General features: G+C 43.4%; 1 protein-coding gene across 2 annotated transcripts in view; it reads left to right on the top strand.

The window, feature by feature from the left end:
* Window positions 1–20,504, top strand: part of fdl (fused lobes) — a 244,060-nt gene that overhangs the window by 79,478 nt on the left and 144,078 nt on the right. For both annotated transcript variants that reach the window (XM_067147683.2, XM_067147684.2), the window contains exon 2: window positions 10,244–10,404. In XM_067147683.2, the coding sequence (XP_067003784.2) occupies window positions 10,271–10,404 (134 nt within the window). In that variant the 5' untranslated portion in view covers window positions 10,244–10,270. The remainder of the gene's footprint in view (window positions 1–10,243; window positions 10,405–20,504) is intronic.

Genomic DNA, 20,504 nt, shown 5'->3' with positions numbered 1-20,504 from the left:
GACTGGTCCAAATATGTTCCTTAAGATTTTTATTTCTTCCTTTTCAACATCTTTAATCAGCGATCTGCCCTCAATGATCCATGTTTAATAAGCATATAGTGCTTCAGAATTGATTACAGTGTTGTAATGCCTTAATTTTGCATTTCGGGATATGGATTTTTTAAAATTGTATCTGCTCCAAGTGAGTCTTTATGCTCTTTGTAGTTTAGAGACTCTTTCTATGTTTGCTTCCCGAGTCAGTCCCGATGGTTGGGTGACTTCTCCCAGGTATTTTACTCTAGACACTTGGAATATTTTGTCATATTTGGTTTTTATTGGTTTTCCACCTAGGTACCGAAGAGATCCTTCCATGTAGTGAGTTTTCTGGTATGAGATCTGAGTCCTGTTCCGGATGCAATTTCATGGAGGTTTTCAACGGATGCAATCGCAACACATGTATTATTATTCTTGGCTTTACGTCCCACTAACTACTTTTACGGTTTTCGGAGACGGCGGGGTGCCGGAATTTAGTCCCACAGGAGTTCTTTTACGTGCCAGCAAATCTACCGATAAGAGGCTGACGTATTTCAGCACCTTCAAATACCACCGGAATGAGTCAGAATCAAACCTGCCAAGATGGTGGTCAGGAGACCAGCGCCTCAACCGCCTGAGCCACTCGGTCTGGCTTTATTATTATTATTATTATTATTATTATTATTATTATTATTATTATACATACATTACCATTATAGACCGTTATGCCTCTCAGCGTTCAGTCTGCACGCCTCTGTGAATTAACTAAACGTCGCCACAATCGTCCATTTGCAACTAGTGCTGTGGCCTCATTTAGTTCTATACTTCTTATCTTTAAATTGTCAGAAACTGAGTCTAACTATCGTCGTCTTGGTCTCCCTCTATTTCCCTTACCCTCCATAACAGAGCATTATTCTCCAATGTAACCTGTCCTCCTCTATTCGCCTCAGCAATTAATATTAAGCAATTATTATTATTATTATTATTATTATTATTATTGTTACCGTGTTTTAGCGGTAGGTAGAGGTGTAAGAAGATGCGGGCGTGAATGGGTTTTCAAACTTCGGAATCAAAGTTAATGTAAAATTTAACGAGGTTATATTTTCTTTTCAATATTAAGTAATAACAAAGAACAGGTACTTAGTAGCCAAAACACAATTTGAAATGTACAATTACAGGGGTTACAGAGTTTGGGCTTCGAGCCCAGAGTTCACAATTCTTGAGCAACTAGCCCAACTTTCCGATATACAAATTTTAACAAAGGGGCAGAAGACCCCAATCAAACCCTGGAGCACTTGCTCCAAATTACACAGTTAAGCCTCCTCGAGGCACACAACACTCCGTTTCCAAAAGAGCCACCCGCTCTTTAATTTAAGCCTCTCCCAGGCCACACCAAACTCCACCTTCAAGTTGTCCACAACGGACACAAACCCAGGGGTAAAATACCCAATCTACTGAGGTCTATTAAATGAAAAGCAGGTTAATTAAATGACCTCTAAAACAATTTGAGAGGAGGCGAACTTGCACTCCTAATACACTTTGATTTTAAAACCTACCTTGGCACTAGGCCGTTATTACAAGGACTAATCCCATACTACAGAGGTGACTTAATAGCAATTTACATTACATTACGGAAGAATAGGTTGAGAAACAATAAGTTCACCTCAAAACATTATGAGTGGGAGCTCGAGAGGGTTAGCACTCTCTATCCCAGTATGTAGCTTTTCAAGAGAATAGAAGAAAAGACTAGTTACATTTTAGGAAAAGGTTACATGGTGGAACGCTTCGCACCCGCCCCGAGAGTTAAACTGCTGAGCAAGAAAAGAAAGAATTTATTAATCGGCCATTACCTTATTGTTGACCGCTGCCGAAGAAAGAGGCGCCTCCCGCCTCCAGCTAGGTACTTAACACACTGAAAGATGGAACAGAAGTGGCCCAGAGACCCAAAAATCAGCAGTTTAAATACTCTCGCGGAAGTTTCTAGGCGTTAGGGGAAAGAAAACACCCGCCCACAATGTTTTTATTGGATAGGACCCCGCAACAGATACAAGTTGGGGGAAAATACACCAGATTGGTCAGAAATTACTAAAAGAAATTCGGGATAGGATAAATCTAAAACAAGGGGAAAAAGAGGGGTAAACAGCCAACTTAAACCATAACAGAAAGAAATTTAACAAGAAACAAACTTTTGAAATAAAAATTTCTCCAACAAAATAGTTCTTTGACTCCGCACTAGGGTGCACTATTGTTGATCTTCAGTAGTGTCCTCTAGAAGAGAAAGTTCACACTTCTTACTTCAAGCGAAACAAAAACACACCAAAAGTGACACAGTTCAAAAACTCAAAATTTTCCACGTGGTGACATCTTCTGAGAAAGTAGAGAATTAATAGAGTAGATAAAGTTCAACCTTCCTCCAGAAGAGGAGTTTCAACTGGCGCAACTTTTAAATAAACGGTGTAGAGGTGTACCGCCCGGTACAGACCTCCCCCCCCAAAAGTTCCTCCAAGGGGTAACACAGAAGAACATAAACTTTTGTTTGAAAATAAGTTCCAAGTTTTGATGTTGAGATTAAGATAACTTGCAGAAGTATTTGAGAAATTTCTTAAGTCGGTTCCAAAATTTTGTTGTTGCAGGTGAAGTAAAGTCTTTATGTTTATAGAAGTTGAATTTCTGAAGATAAGCTTTTAATACTTAAAAGTGAAGGAAAAATTTGCAATGTCCACCAAATATTGCTGTTGAATTCCCAAGTGTAGTTATCTCTTATAGTAACTGTCCATGTAGTTGATGTTGATGAAGTTGGATGGCCGGACCGGCCGTTGCAGCTTGCGTCCAAAAGGAGGCCGCTCGGACCCCTTAAGTACCCTGAGATACCGCTCGCCCGCACTATGAGGGGAGCAGAGGTGTTGAAGCACGCCGCGCCCGTGGTGAACATATATAGGCTGCGTGCAAGTAGCAGGTCGTGCGCCGCACATCAGCCTTGGCCGGGAGGAGAGCTCCGGCTCGCCGTGCACATGTCGTCCTCGCTGGAGAGGAGGGGGCCCATCCCCCTCCCCAGTTACTGCACGGCGCCGCGCGGCTGCGGGGGCACTGAAACATTAAAGCTAGGCGGCAGAATTGTGTTGGACCATCATGTTTCTTTTAAGGGCACAGGCATGTAAAGAGATTGAGGGGCCAGCGGCGTGCAGATATCCATGGCATTTAATCTTATTAAGCCACAGTGTAAGGTGGAGCAGGAGACGGGAGCGTGGTAATGGCCGTGGAAAGGACAGAATGGCAGTTTAACGGGTCGGGACAGGTTTTACAAAAATGCTTACATCTGAAACAAAATATTATAGGTAGTGCAGAATGCCTTAAAAATGAAACTCAAAAAAAAATATAACCTTCATATCCTTTCAAAATAATATAAAGCAAGTTAACACAAAATTTACACTGGTTTCACCTGGGACAGGTGAACCCTAAATATCCTCTCGGTGGCTGGATTGCTTACTAACAATGTAACCGGTGTGAGAAAATCGAGAATGATGCATGGCCCATGAAATCTGGGGGCAAGCTTGCCCGCGGGAACAAAATTTTTGACCATAACCTGGTCACCTACCTTCAAAGGGGTGGGTCTCCGTCCACGATCATACCTTTCCCTAACCTTTTCATGAGACACTTTAAGATTGGCTTTAGCCTTCTTCCAAAGATCTTTAATATTATCCGGATCTATTGTCTCGGGCAGAATGTCACTCAGAGACCAGAGGTTAGAGAGCGGCGTGTTGGGAACAAACTTAAACATCAAGGAAGCTGGAGTAAACTTGTGTGATTCATGAACCGCCGAATTCAAAGCAAAAGCTAACCAATGCAGGGACGTGTCCCACCTAGAATGATCTTCATGATGATAGGCAATAAGTGCGGACCTGAGATTACGGTTAACCCGTTCAGCCAGAGATGGTTGAGGGTAATAAGCAGAAGTGGTTACATGAGAGATGGACAAGTCAAAACAGAATTTACGAAAAAGATTTGATGTGAACGCCTTAGCATTATCAGATACAATATATTGGCACGGACCAAAAGAAGCAAAAATAGAATTTAGACAGGTAATGGTGGACTGAGCGGTAGCCAGCTTAGTCGGAAATAACCAAGAAAATCTGGTAAAACCATCTACACATACAAAGATGAATTTGTTGGCATTTCCCTTCGACTGGGGGAAGGGTCCTACATAATCAATATACAGGCGTTCCATGGGGCGCGACGCTTGATGAGAAGACAAAAGGCCTACTTTAGTGGACATGGTGGGTTTACTGATCAAACAAGATTTACAAGCTTTTACAAGTTCCCGAATTTCACCGTCCATACCTTTCCATATGAACATTTCACGAATCTTTTCACGAGTTTTAAAGATACCCAGATGCCCTCCTAATGGGGTCTCATGATAATACTTGAAGATCATTGGTACAAGAACTGCTGGAACAACAACTTTCATCATCTTATCATGCCTCGAAGGGCAACATAAAACACCATTCCTCAGAACATAAGGGACAACATGTTCCCCAGAAGAAAGGGTTTCCATTATCGGAGCCAGCGTCGGATCTTCACGTTGGTATTTCTCGATATCCCTAAAAAGCATGGGAGCATCTGTTAAGATGGCATTAACCTCAGATAGCATGGACTCGGAAGGTGATGAACTGTCGACCGGTTCGTGGGTCTCGACGTCGTTATGAAACATACGGCTGAGTCCATCAGCAACAACATTTTCGGTACCTCTGATATGTCTAACATCAAACTGGAAGGCGGAAATACGAATAGCCCAGCGGGCTATACGACCAGTACGACGCGGCCTACCTAAGACCCAGCTTAAGGCTTGATTATCTGTCTCCAGGTCGAATTTAACATGTTCCAGATAGAGACGGAACTTTTCTAAGGCAAATAAGACTGCCAAACCTTCGAGCTCATAGATGGAATACTTGGCTTCTTGAGCCGACAATGTCCTAGACGCATAGGCGATGGGTCGCCTCCCTAGTTCAGTCTCTTGAAGAAGGACTGCCGCTACTGCTGACGACGATGCGTCGGTTTGGACAATGAATTTCTTCGAGAAATCAGGCATAGCAAGGACAGGGGCATTACAGAGAGCTAATTTCAGATCTTCAAAAGCGGCTTGTTGAGAAGGTCCCCACTCGAATTTGATGCCTTTCCTACGAAGAAGGTTTAAGGGCGCCGCTCTATTAGCAAAGTTAGGAATGAACTTTCTGAAGAAATTCACCATACCAATGAACCTGGCGATACCTTTAATGTCCTTGGGAGGTTTAAAATCACGGATGGCCTGTGTTCTAGAATGATCGACTGCTACACCATCGGGTGACACAATATGCCCTAGGAATGACATAGAGGGCTTAGCAAAGGCAACCTTGGACAACTTAACAGTTAACCCAGCCTTACGAAGGCGATCAAGAACTTCTCGCAGATGATCTAGATGTTCTTCAAAAGTCTCTGAAAATACTACGACATCATCTAAGTAGTGATATAAGTACTCGAATTTGATGTCGGAGAAGACCCTATCTAGCAGCCTAGTGAGCACAGCTGCTCCCGTGGGGAGCCCGAAAGGCACGCGGTTGTATTCATATAAATTCCAGTCCGTGGCGAACGCTGTAAGGTGTTTAGACTCTTCGGCAAGGGGAATTTGATTATAGGCCTGATTTAAGTCCAAGATGGTGAAGAACTTGGCCTTACGAAACCATGAAAAACAAGAATGAAGGTCGGGAAGGGGCACAGATTGTAACACCACCTTCCGATTGAGAGCCCTGTAATCAATGACAGGCCTGAAGCCTCCTTGGGGTTTCGGTACTAGAAAAATAGGCGAAGAATACGCTGACTTAGAGGGCCTAATAATACCGTCCTTCAACATCTGATCGATGATTTCCTTCAGAGCCTTCATTTTAGGTGGAGATAGCCTATACGGTGGAAAACGGACAGGAATCGAATCCGTAACCTCAATTTTGTATTCAATAAGGTCAGTAACACCAAGAGTATCAGAGAACACCTCGGGAAACGACTGACACAGTTTGCGAATACTATCAGCCTGCTCCTCAGGTAGATGTCTAAGGTCTAACAACATCTCATCCTGGGTAGGCGAAATAGAAGAACATGACACAGAATTACACTTTAATAGTGGTATTTTACAACTAGAAGCAAATTTGAATGTGCACGACCTAGACTTGAGATCGAGCACAAGACCAGTGTGAGAGATAAAGTCAGCTCCCAATATAATGGGGCAAGACAATTGCTCGGCCACAAACAATTTAATTTTCCATGTAAACTTAAAAACACGAATTTTGACCAGTAAGGAACCTAGAATTTCTAATGGAGATGAATTAGCCGAAACGTATTGAACAGGAGAAGAGACATAGTCAGGAAGTTTACAAACCGATTTCAATTTAGAATACCATTCAGCCGCAATAATCGAACAAACACTACCTGAATCTAAGAGAGCTGTTATAGGCTCGTTATTTAACTCAATCTTAAGAAAAGGAACAGGTGCGGGGGTATCCGCCGCAATCCTAAGACATTCTTTAGGGCATTCAAAAGATGAATTTGAAGGCTGATCGTTCTCTGCATTTACAATCTGTTTACTAGGGGCTGAGTCTCGGGAAGATGGATTAGTCGACTCAACCGAAGCCACTAGTCACTTTTTATTATTGGCATAGGTGGAATTTGCACCAGAAGTTGAGCAGGAGGGGGTGCTATTTGAGTTCGGACAATTCTTGGCGATATGTGAGAAGGCCCCACATTTAAAACAGCCTTGTGCTGAACCAGCTCCATTATTTGCCCTACTACTTTTGACCAATGGACATTTATTGCGAAGATGGTCAGGCGACCCGCAAGCATAACATTTACGGGGTGTGACTGGTCGGCGAGGTGGAGGCCGAGTGTTACTAAAGGAAGGCGGGGGTTCTTTCGCTACACGCAAAGAATCGGCGTATCTAACTCCTTCCGCTGAGACGGCCAACGCTTCAAGTTCAGAAAAAGTTTGCGGGCACGCCGCAAAACACAAGTATGACCTATAAGATGGTGAAATGCCTTCCACAATAGCTTGTACAATTTGGTCCTCAGGGAAGTGAAGAGCAAACACCCTGGTATAAAACTTAATGTCTTGTATGAAATCAGCCAAGTTTTCATCCAACCTCTGTACTCTATAATAGTATTTCTGAATCAGAGATGACCTTGCGCGGGCAGGAATAAAATTAGCAAGTAGATGTGCATGAAAATCTTCGATGGATGACTGTTCAGCTATGGCTCTTACTATTTTGTCGGAGAGAATACCAATAGCATACGGATAGATAATTTGCAAGATTTGACACGGAGACAGAGAAAAAACAAGGGCATGATCCTGAAATTCCACTAGAAATCTTAAAAATGAAATTACGTCACTGGTGGTATTAACAGAAAACTTGGATATACCTCTGAGCAACATTGCCAATGGATGAGGCAAGCTACTAAATCCGGGTGACATAGTAGGTAAAGGTTTCAATGGCAAGGAAGTCAATTCAGAACGGATGTTACTCAATGATGCACGACGTTCAGATTCGTTGTCCAATGGGGCAGGGATAGTTTGAGCAGCAACGGTTATCCTATTAACTTCTCCCTTGGGAGGCGCTTCCTCACTACCTGCATTCACTATGGTGGGTTGATCAGATTTGGGAGGAACTTCCCCAGTTAACAATTGAGTGACCTTACTAGATAATTCAGAAATATTTTCCAGGAGCGTACTAGCTTCCTTCCTCTGAACGTCATTCAGTTTTAGAGACAACAGATCGTTAACCCTATTCGAAAAATGATATAGCCTGCCTTGCACACGCTTAATTTGATTAGGAGACGGATCATTTTCATCAAAAAAACTAACTACAGAAGCTAGCCCAGTAATATTCTCCGTGATCGTGGAAAGAGAGTCGTCAATTTCTTTCTCTCCCAAATTGGGGATGGAAATGGGCAAATCAAGAGACTCTCTAAGCTTGTTAGTGTCTATTGCAACCGTGCCTCCAGATTGCACATTTCTGATAGTTAATTCATAGATCAACTCCTCCTTGCGCAAATAGTTAAGAAGGAGAACATCGCGAGGGCCGGGCATGGTGACAGAACAATTTTGAAAAACTCAAAAAATTCCAGCAACTGGGAAAATAGTTAGAGTTCGGAACAAACAATGTTTAGCCGTCAAAAGGGGCTAAATTGAGACCCATTCAACCACGCTCTGCTACCACTTGTTACCGTGTTTTAGCGGTAGGTAGAGGTGTAAGAAGATGCGGGCGTGAATGGGTTTTCAAACTACGGAATCAAAGTTAATGTAAAATTTAACGAGGTTATATTTTCTTTTCAATATTAAGTAATAACAAAGAACAGGTACTTAGTAGCCAAAACACAATTTGAAATGTACAATTACAGGGGTTACAGAGTTTGGGCTTCGAGCCCAGAGTTCACAATTCTTGAGCAACTAGCCCAACTTTCCGATATACAAATTTTAACAAAGGGGCAGAAGACCCCAATCAAACCCTGGAGCACTTGCTCCAAATTACACAGTTAAGCCTCCTCGAGGCACACAACACTCCGTTTCCAAAAGAGCCACCCGCTCTTTAATTTAAGCCTCTCCCAGGCCACACCAAACTCCACCTTCAAGTTGTCCACAACGGACACAAACCCAGGGGTAAAATACCCAATCTACTGAGGTCTATTAAATGAAAAGCAGGTTAATTAAATGACCTCTAAAACAATTTGAGAGGAGGCGAACTTGCACTCCTAATACACTTTGATTTTAAAACCTACCTTGACACTAGGCCGTTATTACAAGGACTAATCCCATACTACAGAGGTGACTTAATAGCAATTTACATTACATTACGGAAGAATAGGTTGAGAAACAATAAGTTCACCTCAAAACATTATGAGTGGGAGCTCGAGAGGGTTAGCACTCTCTATCCCAGTATGTAGCTTTTCAAGAGAATAGAAGAAAAGTCTAGTTACATTTTAGGAAAAGGTTACATGGTGGAACGCTTCGCACCCGCCCCGAGAGTTAAACTGCTGAGCAAGAAAAGAAAGAATTTATTAATCGGCCATTACCTTATTGTTGACCGCTGCCGAAGAAAGAGGCGCCTCCCGCCTCCAGCTAGGTACTTAACACACTGAAAGATGGAACAGAAGTGGCCCAGAGACCCAAAAATCAGCAGTTTAAATACTCTCGCGGAAGTTTCTAGGCGTTAGGGGAAAGAAAACACCCGCCCACAATGTTTTTATTGGATAGGACCCCGCAACAGATACAAGTTGGGGGAAAATACACCAGATTGGTCAGAAATTACTAAAAGAAATTCGGGATAGGATAAATCTAAAACAAGGGGAAAAAGAGGGGTAAACAGCCAACTTAAACCATAACAGAAAGAAATTTAACAAGAAACAAACTTTTGAAATAAAAATTTCTCCAACAAAATAGTTCTTTGACTCCGCACTAGGGTGCACTATTGTTGATCTTCAGTAGTGTCCTCTAGAAGAGAAAGTTCACACTTCTTACTTCAAGCGAAACAAAAACACACCAAAAGTGACACAGTTCAAAAACTCAAAATTTTCCACGTGGTGACATCTTCTGAGAAAGTAGAGAATTAATAGAGTAGATAAAGTTCAACCTTCCTCCAGAAGAGGAGTTTCAACTGGCGCAACTTTTAAATAAACGGTGTAGAGGTGTACCGCCCGGTACAATTATTATTATTATTATTATTATTACACCCCATGTTTTTGTCAGCAGTAGGTTAGAATGCAAACTAATTTGGCTGATAGGAAGTGTTGTCCATCCCACTCTTCCGTAATGTAGCGAGAGTTACATAATTTCTAGGGGTTCTAATACGCTGTACGCCTAATGTTTATGCCAGTCTCATAGCAGAACTGTCGTGCGTGCTAGAATATACTTATTATTTTAGAAATTTTACAGTCTAACCTGTTAATGCCTAAACATCTGTAGAGCCTGCACAACATTTCTGCTGTGAGATTTGCATGAGCAATAGGGATAATGCCGATTAGAACCGTTAGAATGTAGGTAGCTCTCGTTACATTGCGGAAGAGTGGGCTATACGACATTTCCTGTCACCCAGATTAGTTAGCGTTCTAACTTATTGCCTGAAAACATGGGCCATCGTAGTAAGTGACTGATGACCATGCCGATGAAACTGTCTGCTTGTTCTCTTTAATCTGATGTATATGTGTTTTTTGTCTCTAGAACCAATGCCGTCGCAGGTAGTAACTGATGACCATGCTGCTGAAACTGGTCTCCATGAAGAGGTTGCTCTACGCTCTCATCATCTTCTCCGTGTCTGCCTTCGCGCTGTGGCAGCTCCTCTTGCGCTATTATGACCATTGGCGTCCCAGCCACAAAGCCAGGTTAGTGTTCACCCTACAAGTTCTCGCAACTCATGTGGGCATAACCTGCTGGGGCTTAGTTCAGTAGCCGGTATGTTCCATATTCTGTGACGCCATCTGCCGTACTCCATGCTTGGCCCTCTCTCTGCACTTTGATAAAGGCACTTAATTTCTACAGTGAACACCTTGAAGATGTTAAGACTGCTGTTGACGCTTTACCTCCGGAGTCAGCCGTATCGGAATCAATATTGCAGAATCCTTAAATTGCCCCTCACCTCTGGGTTCCGCGGTTCAAATCCCGGTCAATCCATGTGAGATTTGTGCTGGAAAAAGCGGAGTTGGGTTATTATTTTCTCCGGGTACTCCGGTTTTCCCTGTCATCTTGCATCACAGATACACACTCAAATATAATTTCATTTTGTCTGTCAGTCATTAATCATTGCCCCAGAGGCGTGCGAGAGGCTCCGGCAGTCAGAACAATTCCTATCCTCGTCGCTAGATAAAGGTTTCATTAATTCTATTCCTGACCCCGTATAATGACTGGAAACAGGTTGTGGATTTTTATTTTCGTTGCCTACATAAAATCCAACTTCGGCTGGATTCCTCGAAACATCGAATCGTTGGAAACGTGAGGAATATGGCGCATTGAATCGATGGACATTATCTGTGACGCGAAAAATAAATTGACTGCTGTTTGCGGGTCAGTGGGTGAAAAATTCCTTTCATTCAGTTCTTGTGAGAATTGCGGGTTACACCAATTTTTTCATGGTTAGCTTGATGCTCAACGGAAAATCGCGAGAACTTCCAAGGCATCGGTCCCACACACATCCATGTCCTGAAGTATGCATCAGTGACCACCTGCGAAGTCAGTCGATCATATTCACATTGCCGACGGAACGTGACTTTTGAGAATATGGAGAAATACCTTGTAACTTACTGTGCTTCGCGCATTGCTTGACTTTTGCACGACAATCTAACGTGATAATATTGTAATTGGTTTCAAATTAACCTCTGTTTTTCACTTTCTATGCTCACTAAAAGCATTTTGAAACTTTTTATAATTTTAATATTACCGAGCTCGATAGCTTCAGTCGCTTAAGTGCGGCCAGTACCCAGTAATCGGGAGATAGTGGGTCGGCAGCCCTGAAGATGGTTTTCCGTGGTTTTCCATTTTCACACCAGGCAAATGCTGGGGTTGTACCTTAATTAAGGTCACGGCCGCTTCCTTCCCATTTCTAGGCCTTTCCTATCCCATCGTCGCCATAAGACATATCTGTGTCGGTGCGACGTAAAGCAAATAGCAAAAAAAAGTTACATGTTGCGTACATGGTATTTCGTTACATATTTATGTACATTGTAAATAGGTTAATATTACCACATAAAAATCCGAACTCTAGTGGGATTATAAGAAATGAAGGGTAATTATCAAGAAATGGAGCAAGGATGGGGAGTTCTATTAAGAAAATCGTGTTGGTATGGCTTCGTCGTTCAGAAAGTGCGCTCTCCACAGGGTCAAACGGATGGATTTGACAAGGTGGATGTGGTACTCTGTACCGGCTGTCGGTGTTTTTACACTGAGCGCATGTGCATCCAGCAGGTGACGGGGTTAAAATCACGTCAGCTGCTAGGTGAAAATAAATAAATAAATAAATAAATAAATAAATAAATAAATAAATAAATAAATAAATAAATAAATAAATAAATAAATAAATAAATAAATAAATAAATAAATAAATAAAGTGCAATGAAAGACTTAAAAGTATAGAAGAATACAATTGATTTTATTTATTCGTTCTTCTGATGATCTTGCTGTTTATTTCGCATCGTACGTACGTATTCAACATGAAATATCTTAATGTGATTGTGGCTAAGATGGCATCGTCATTTCCCACTCAGAAGGCACAGTGAGCCATCTGATGATGAATGAGGGTACCACTTACAACAGACCAACGATAAAGCATTCCTAAATTCAAACCGTGATTATTAGAGAAGTCTTCCTCGTGAACAGGCGATATTTTCTTCTGAAGACGTGGAACAAACTACTCTACGAAACATAAAAGTATTCACCCTGTTTTCTTGACACGGGCAAAGCCCAGAAGCTATAAGACCCTGTCTAATAGTACGGGCCATGAAAGCATCAACCTATATATAAAGTAGTACAGTATGAAATGCACACAGTGACGGACTGAAGACTCGACGCCCTTGACAAATGGAAAAAAATCTTCGTACAGCATTTCTAGAAAACGTACGTACTTATGAAAGGTAAAGAGCCCCCTTGGTGGTAGTTTACATCGCCCACCTCTTCACAATGCAGAATTCAAAATACACTAGGATCCAGAAGTTGAGCATAGTTTACGACTAAGCAGGGCAACTGGAAATAGGCCGCAAATCGCACGACATATGCTCCTACCAAACTTACTTGTTCACTATGTATAGGAAAGGAGTGTTCCCTGCTTTGACTAGCGGTGTAACCGCAAGGTAGACACCGCCAGTGCCTGCGCCCCATATTCCCTCGGTCGTGTTTGCCCTGTTATATTGTGCGGAGTGTAGCCCCGTGGTGAACATGACAACATAATGGTACAACGACGCCATTTGGATCCCGTTTTGCAGGGTAGAATACTCGGCCGCCTGGAAGCAGGGCAGACACAGACCGAAGTCGCCGTATCCTTGAATGTGCCACAAAGTGTCATTTCCAGGCTTTGGAGACGATTTAGAGACACAGGAGATGTTAGTCGTAGGCCAGAACCAGGTCGAGTAAGGGTAACCCACTCCACAGGTGGACCGATATCTGTCCTTAACCGCCCGACGAAATCGGAGTATACCTACAAGACAATTGTCGGCGGAGCTTGCAGCTGTCTCAGGGGTTGCAGTTTCCCAGCAAACTGTGTATCAGAGGCCTAGAACAGCAGGGCTGTTTGCCCGACGTCCAGCGGTGTGCGTCCCGCTCACTCCAGCACAGAGACGGGCCCGTTTACTGTGGAGCCGTCAAGATCGAAACGGGACCATGAATGAATGGAGGCATGTGCTCTTCACAGATGAATCCCGCTTCAGTTTGCAGAACGAGTCACCTCACACATTAATCTGGAGAAAACCGGGTAGCCGATACAACCGCAGGAACATCGTGGAACGGGACCAGTATGGAGTGGAGCGACATCATGGTGAATGGCCTTACGGACCTGCACATCTTCATGGGTGGTCCGAGGAACACTGTTAACGCTCGGAGATACAGGGATGAGGAACTGAGACCACATGTTCGACTCTTCAGAGGTGCGTTTGGTTCAGACTTCCTGTTAATGGACGTTAATGCCCGAACGCACCGCGCTGTTCTAGTGGATGAATTTCTGGCTGGGGAAGACATTCATCGCATGGACTGGCCAGCGAGGTCTGCAGATATGAATCCTGTAGAACATGCCTGGGATGCATTAGGGGAGGGGGGCGAATAGCATCCCGACAAAGTACACCAAGGACCCTCCAAGACCTTCGCATTGCCCTTTCGGAGGAATGGGATTGACTTCCACAAGAGTTCTTGGACCATGTGATAGAGAGCATGCCACGTCGCTGCGAAGCATGTGTGGCCGTTAGGGGTAACCATACACACTATTAACAGCATATTTTGTTGTGGAAGACATTGGCAAGGTTCGTTAGTTGTTGTCAAAGGTGCACCTTAGCTATCTGAACCATTCTGACACTGTTTTTTTTGACAAGTATAGTTCTGCGATGCGATTTTATTTGACGTAAATAAATATCACACGAGAACACGTTCGCTTCCTTGTATAAATTACTTTATTTACACTGTACGTCACAACACACGATTATACACAGTAGCAAATGACACTATATACAACACTCAATAGCGCAGTACCCTGAAGTCGATTCTGACCAGTACAGATATCGACAACACTGACTCGCGCACTATAACATACTCTCTCTTGAATTCACCGCCTCACTCACTTGAGCCCAATACTAAGACTCCACCTCGGAGCCCAACAGTTACTCCCATTCCATCACTTGCCTGAGTCCCAAGAACTAAGAACTGCGAATTGACTTCACTGACTAACAGCTCGATATTTATACTACTCGATCAACCATCTAGAATGATCGACTTCTGGAAGAGTTCTTACAACACTCTAATGGAACATATTCGAAACATCGATCGACCAGCTAGTCGAATGCTTACTCGCTTTCCTTCAATATTAAAAAATGTACATGGAAATATCTACAACATTCGTAATGTCTCTACGTGTATCTGGATAATAAAACCTTACAGTAAGTTTCCAGAACCCTTCATATATACCTAATTATAGTACAATAAGTCTAACATACGAACATTATTGAATTTTCTACCGCTTTCGACTCTAGATTTTGAGGTTAAACAATTTTATACTATATATTTACAGGGAAATTATATACTAGTCATGTTTAATATTTAATAAAAGATAATTTAGCATTAAATAAACTATAATTAAAATATATTAAACATAATAATTGAAGGTTTTGCACCAGTTACGACGTCGTACCTACGACACAAGTTGTGTGGCATATGGTGTGTGAGTCAGCTTCCGTTTGTTCAGCAATCCGTCCGGCATTCCTATCAGGCGGCATGGCCTCGTTTAGTGATTATGATTAACTTTTGGACTCTAGTGTAGCTATCAATAGGGAATGATGCATACTTATTTGAATAAGGCGCAAGTATTATTTGGCCGCTGTGCAGTTATGTAGGTGAATTGCATACATTTTAGGGGTTCTGATAGTTCATATCGCTAATATTGATGTAAATCTCACTGCAGACCCGTTGTGCGGGCTAGACAACACTTGCGCCTTTGTTAAATACGTATGCGTTCTAGCCTATCAGTGACTACAATTCCTTTCCCTAGCTTCAGCAATTTCCTTCAGGGACCAACGTTATATGACGCAGACTGTACCCTCAACTATGGCAGCTGACATTGAGGAACGACCACAGATGTAATACTGGGTAATTAGCGAGCATATGATGAACATTAAGTGCAGAGTATAAATTACTTTTCAGTAGACGAGTACATCCTTGGATTTATTTGCGTGCGGAGCAATTTAAAATGGACTTGGATGTGCACATTACATGAATTTGATTTACGTCATCAGCGTTGTGGCCGGTTGACAACGGAAGGTGGTTACAGAACTAGGTGACGTAATCGAATAGAGCGATATATATTCGGCGTCATTGGCCAGTGGATGTTACCTGTCACCACCACCTGTGAAACGTGGTGAATACCCAATGGATATTGAAGTGCTGTGTGCCAGACAAGGGGTGGAGAATCATAGTCTACCTCATATGCTGCAAACGTGTGGAGCTTTCCCAGTCAAGGAAACGTTCATTTTGATAGCTACTGTGTGATTTGTCTGTGTGATAGCTGTAATCTTTTCCTGGGGATCTGGGTTCAAATCTCTCCATTGGAAAATATTTTTCTGTGTGTTTCCATTTCATACCACGCAATGTTGCGGCTATTCCTTGACACGTTGGGCGCCATTTTTTAAATTTTGCACTTTAGGCCAAAATTTTATTTATAACCTCTGCAAATGGACACCCGTGTCCGCCGTGCCATAACAGGAAATCGAAAAATGCTCACCGGGGTGCGCTGTGGCGTTCAACGTGTTGATCAAAGCCATGGCCACTATATTCCCAATTCTAGTCCTTTCCATATCTGCGACGCTGAAAATCTGCACGGCATGTGTTTAACAATAGGATTGCACTTGGCTTACCTCCGGTGCTCTGGCACCAGGGACAGTAGCGCACTAAATCTGTGACTGCTCAGTTAATCGGTCGGTCCTTGGTTATACAGTGGCTCCTTTCGCTCTAAGGTTCTTTTACCAGTCTTCATAAAAATTATCGCTAGGCCCTGAACGATCAATATTATTTCCATTCTGATTTTATTTATTGCTTTTGCATTCGAAGCGGTCGCGTTCTTTAAAATTCACAATACTGTTCTGACAGTACTGTGAGATTAATGTGATGACTAATGTGCCCACTGCTGACCCCACTGTTGTCTATCAATAGAGATAAACGAAATACGAGCGTCTAATTTTTTTTTTTTGCTAGTTGCTTTACGTCGCACCGACACAGATAGGTCTTTTGGCGACGATGGGATAGGAAAGGCCTAGGAGTTGGAAGGAAGCGGCCGTGGCCTTAATTGAGGTACAGCCCCAGCATTTGCCTGGTGTGAAAATGGGAAACCACGGAAAACCATTTTCAGGGCTGCCGATAGTGGGATTCGAACCTACTATCTCCCGGATGCAAGCTCACAGCCGCGCGCCTCTACACGCACGGCCAACTCGCCCGGTTTGGAAGGAAGTGGCCGTAGCCTTAATTAAGGTACAGCCCCAGCATTTGCCTGGTGTGAAAATGGGAAACCACGGAAAACCACTTTCAGGGCTGCCGATAGTGGGATTCGAACCTACTATCTCCCGGATGCAACTAGCGTCTCATGGTACAAATCCGACTCGTTGGCTGAATGGTCAGCGTACTGGCCTTCGGTTCAGGGGGTCCCGGGTTCGATTCCCGGCCGGGTCGGGGATTTTAACCTTAATTGGTTAATTCCACTGGCCCGGGGGCTGGGTGTTTGTGCTGTCCCCAACATCCCTGCAACTCACACACCACACATAACACTATCCTCCACCACAATAACACGCAGTTACCTACAAATGGCAGATGCCGCCCACCCTCATCGGAGGGTCTGCCTTACAAGGGCTGCACTCGGCTAGAAATAGCCACACGAAATTAATTAATTAATGGTACAAATGCAATCGTATTTTGAATACGTGATAACGCGACAAAATCCCATAGAAACAAAAACAAACAACAAAAAAACAACAACAGTCTTTCGAGTAGACGCCATGTAGGCGACGTGCGCTTCTGGGGCCCTACCTGTGATGAATTCTGATGCTGGAAACGGCACACACACCCATCCCCCGATTCATTGGAATTAACCAATGAAGATTAAAATCCCAGACGCGGACGAGAATCGCACCTGGGGCCTCTGGAACAAAGGCTATCACGCTAACCATTCAGCTACGGAGCTGGACGATGACATCAACAACAACAACATCAACAACAAAAATAGCTGTTTATTGGTTGGATGTGTAGACATTAATGGGTTAGAATGCAGATTTACTGAAGCGAGTAACAAGTAAAGAGTCCCTCTTATAAACGTAGACCGAACGCACGCTGTTTGTACTCTGCGCTACACCAGCTGCCTCAGCCCATATTTCGTCGGGCGCGGCCGCCCTGCTTTAAGCTTGTATACACTCTCATATGAAATCTTACCTTATAAAAGATGCTGGAAGTTTCATGCTTCATAATGAGGGACACCATTAGGATTTTCTGCACACCAGTAGCGAGAGTTAAGGGCTGCCTGGCCGAGGCGGTAAAGGCGTGCTCGGTTCGCCCGGAAGGACGTGAGTTCGAATCCCCGACAGGAAGTCGTAACATTTAAGAAACGAGATTTCCACTTCCAGAGGTGCACATGGTCCTGAGGTTCACTCACCCTGCACCCAAAATGAGTACCAGGTTAATTCCTGGGGGCAGAGGTGGCCGGGCGTAAAGCTAACCACTCTACACCATCAAGTGCCGAGGTTACGGATAATGGAAGCCTTTACTTTCCACTCCTCCAAGGGCCTTCATCGCCTGTACGGAGATGAATTTGCTTTCTAATAGTGAGAGTTACGACTGTTCAGACGACTATTAAGACGAAACCAGGCCTCATCTGAAAAGAACACGAGCTGGGAGTCGAATAAACGATAATTCAATAATGCAAGATCTCACACTTGTGGCTGGATCAGCAGGTTTTAAACAATGGGCCCGTGTACACCTGTACAGTGCAGCAGATGTGTAGCTCTGTGTGCAGAAGAAACTGAAACCTCTTCTTCTTCTTCTTCTGCTTACCCTCCAGGGTTGGTTTTTCCCTCGGACTCAGCGAGGCATCCCACCTGTACCGCCTCAAGGGCAGTGTCCCGGAGCGTGAGACTTCGGTTCGGGGGATACAGCTGGCGAGAATGACCAGTACCTCGCCCAGGCGGCCTCACCTGCTGTGCTGAACAGGGGCCTTGGTGGGGGATGGGAAGATTGGAAGGGATAGACAAGGAAGAGGGAAGGAATCGGCCGTGGCCTTAAGTTAGGCACCTTCCCGGCATTTGCCCGGAGGAGAAGTGGGAAACCACGGAAATCCACTTCCAGGATGGCTGAGGTGGAAATCAAACCCACCTGTACTCAGTTGACCTCTCGAGGCTGAGTGGACTCCGTTCCAGCCTTCGTACCACTTTTCATATTTTCGTGGCAGAGCCGGGAATCGAACCCTGGCCTCTGGGGGTGGCAGCTAATCACACTAACCACTACGCCACAGAGGTGGACAACCTCTACTTGTTGTGCTAATTTTGTGAGTGATTTTCTCGGTGACCGTTCAAGATTGGCATCAATGTCATCTAGCACGCATGCTCTTTATTGAGCACTGAGCCTGTGGTTACTAATGTATTTACAGTTACTTGAAGCTCTGCTTATAAAGGTGGCACTTCACCAGTAAATTGCTGAACAAATGCATCACGTCCCCGCCCAGCCGACATTCAGTTAACTCCTGTATTCCTCTCAATGCCGAGGTTACGAGTAGTGGGAGCGGGAGCCTTTACATTGCACCCACCAAGGCTCGTACGAAGATTACTTCTCTTTTGCTTTTATTGTTCATTTTTGATTACCATTTCCTTTCTAACCTGTGAAGTTCAAAATGCCATAGTAGCATGAAAATTCGTATAAAAATACAAGAGTGGGGTAATTGGGATTTGAGGTAAGTTGGTGGTAACTTCGAATGAAAATGTTAATTCCCTAACGATTTTATTGTAAAACGTACCTCACTGTAGCGCTTTGCTCATTACATATTTCAATATGATGCCAATTTAGCAGAGATGTGTTCGATGTTGCCAATAATTAGGCCTACCTGTATTAATATAATAAGCTAAACTACACTGTGTATATTGTGGCCCAAGCAACAAAGGCTAATTGGCACTGTTTTTGTTTATTTTTCGCGCAGATCATCCTCCCGAAATTTCAATGAGATCAATGATTTCCATAGCTGTGGTCATCCTTTGTTAGTGAATATTGTGATTAAATATACACAAGAGGGAATATCTGGAAAGTGCCTCTCAAACCAGTGAGAACATCGCCGTCGATGATCATAACTTACAAAATTGTAATGATTTTAATAGCTTTCTTTTCTGATCGCATCATATAATGACACTTCAAGACTTTCTGATATGACTGAGAGTAAACGCAGTGCGGTCTAAGTGGAGGCAGGTACCGGGAATTGGTGTACTCTGTGACAAGAAGGTATCTGGATACTAATAATAATTCCAATGTTATAGTTTTCACGATCCACTAACTAGTTTCGACGATTTACTTAGACGCCGATGAGCCGGGAGTTTATCCCGCAGTTCTTGTACGTACCAGTATATCTACCGATACGAGGCTGATGTATTTGGGCACCTTCAAATACCACCGGCCTAAGCCAAGATCGAACCTGCGAAGTTGGGGTCAGAAGGCCGGCGTCTCAACAGTCTGAGCCACTCAGCCCGGCTTATACCAGGCGGTGCGCGAGCGCCGTACTTTCTACTTACAATTGTCCCGTATGCTGTAGTGATGCATGGGATGCCTAATCACTTGTTTTCGAAGGAGTGCTACAACGTGCTCTATTGTAGATGTGAAACAAATATCAGTCATTTTACTGCACACGTTCCATAACAGAGTGCATTTGTAAATACGCCAAAGATGCAGAAAATAATATTTCATTTATACACATGTAGATATTCCACTCCATAAAATAGTTGTTTGTATGAAACAAAGACTAATACTGTTCGACGAAATACGTGTGTAGAAGACAGACGTCTGTTTGGAGCTTCGGCTACATTATCATCAGATTCTCCACAGATTAAAATAATGTCTGTATATTCGTCATTGTTGAACACACTACCATTGCCGATATGCAGACAGCAAATATAATGCTGCAGAACGCTAGTAGATACACCAGCCTAATACTATGTGGTCGTAAGCGATATTGATTAACCGAAGGGGTTGCATTAGACGGGTAGCGCTGAGGAACATGCTG

Source organism: Anabrus simplex, chromosome 5 (genome assembly GCF_040414725.1).
Source record: "Anabrus simplex isolate iqAnaSimp1 chromosome 5, ASM4041472v1, whole genome shotgun sequence".
In the NCBI taxonomy this organism is placed as follows: Eukaryota; Metazoa; Arthropoda; class Insecta; order Orthoptera; family Tettigoniidae; genus Anabrus; species Anabrus simplex.
Note: the sequence above shows the minus strand (reverse complement) of the source record. Positions and strands in the feature narration are given on the sequence as shown.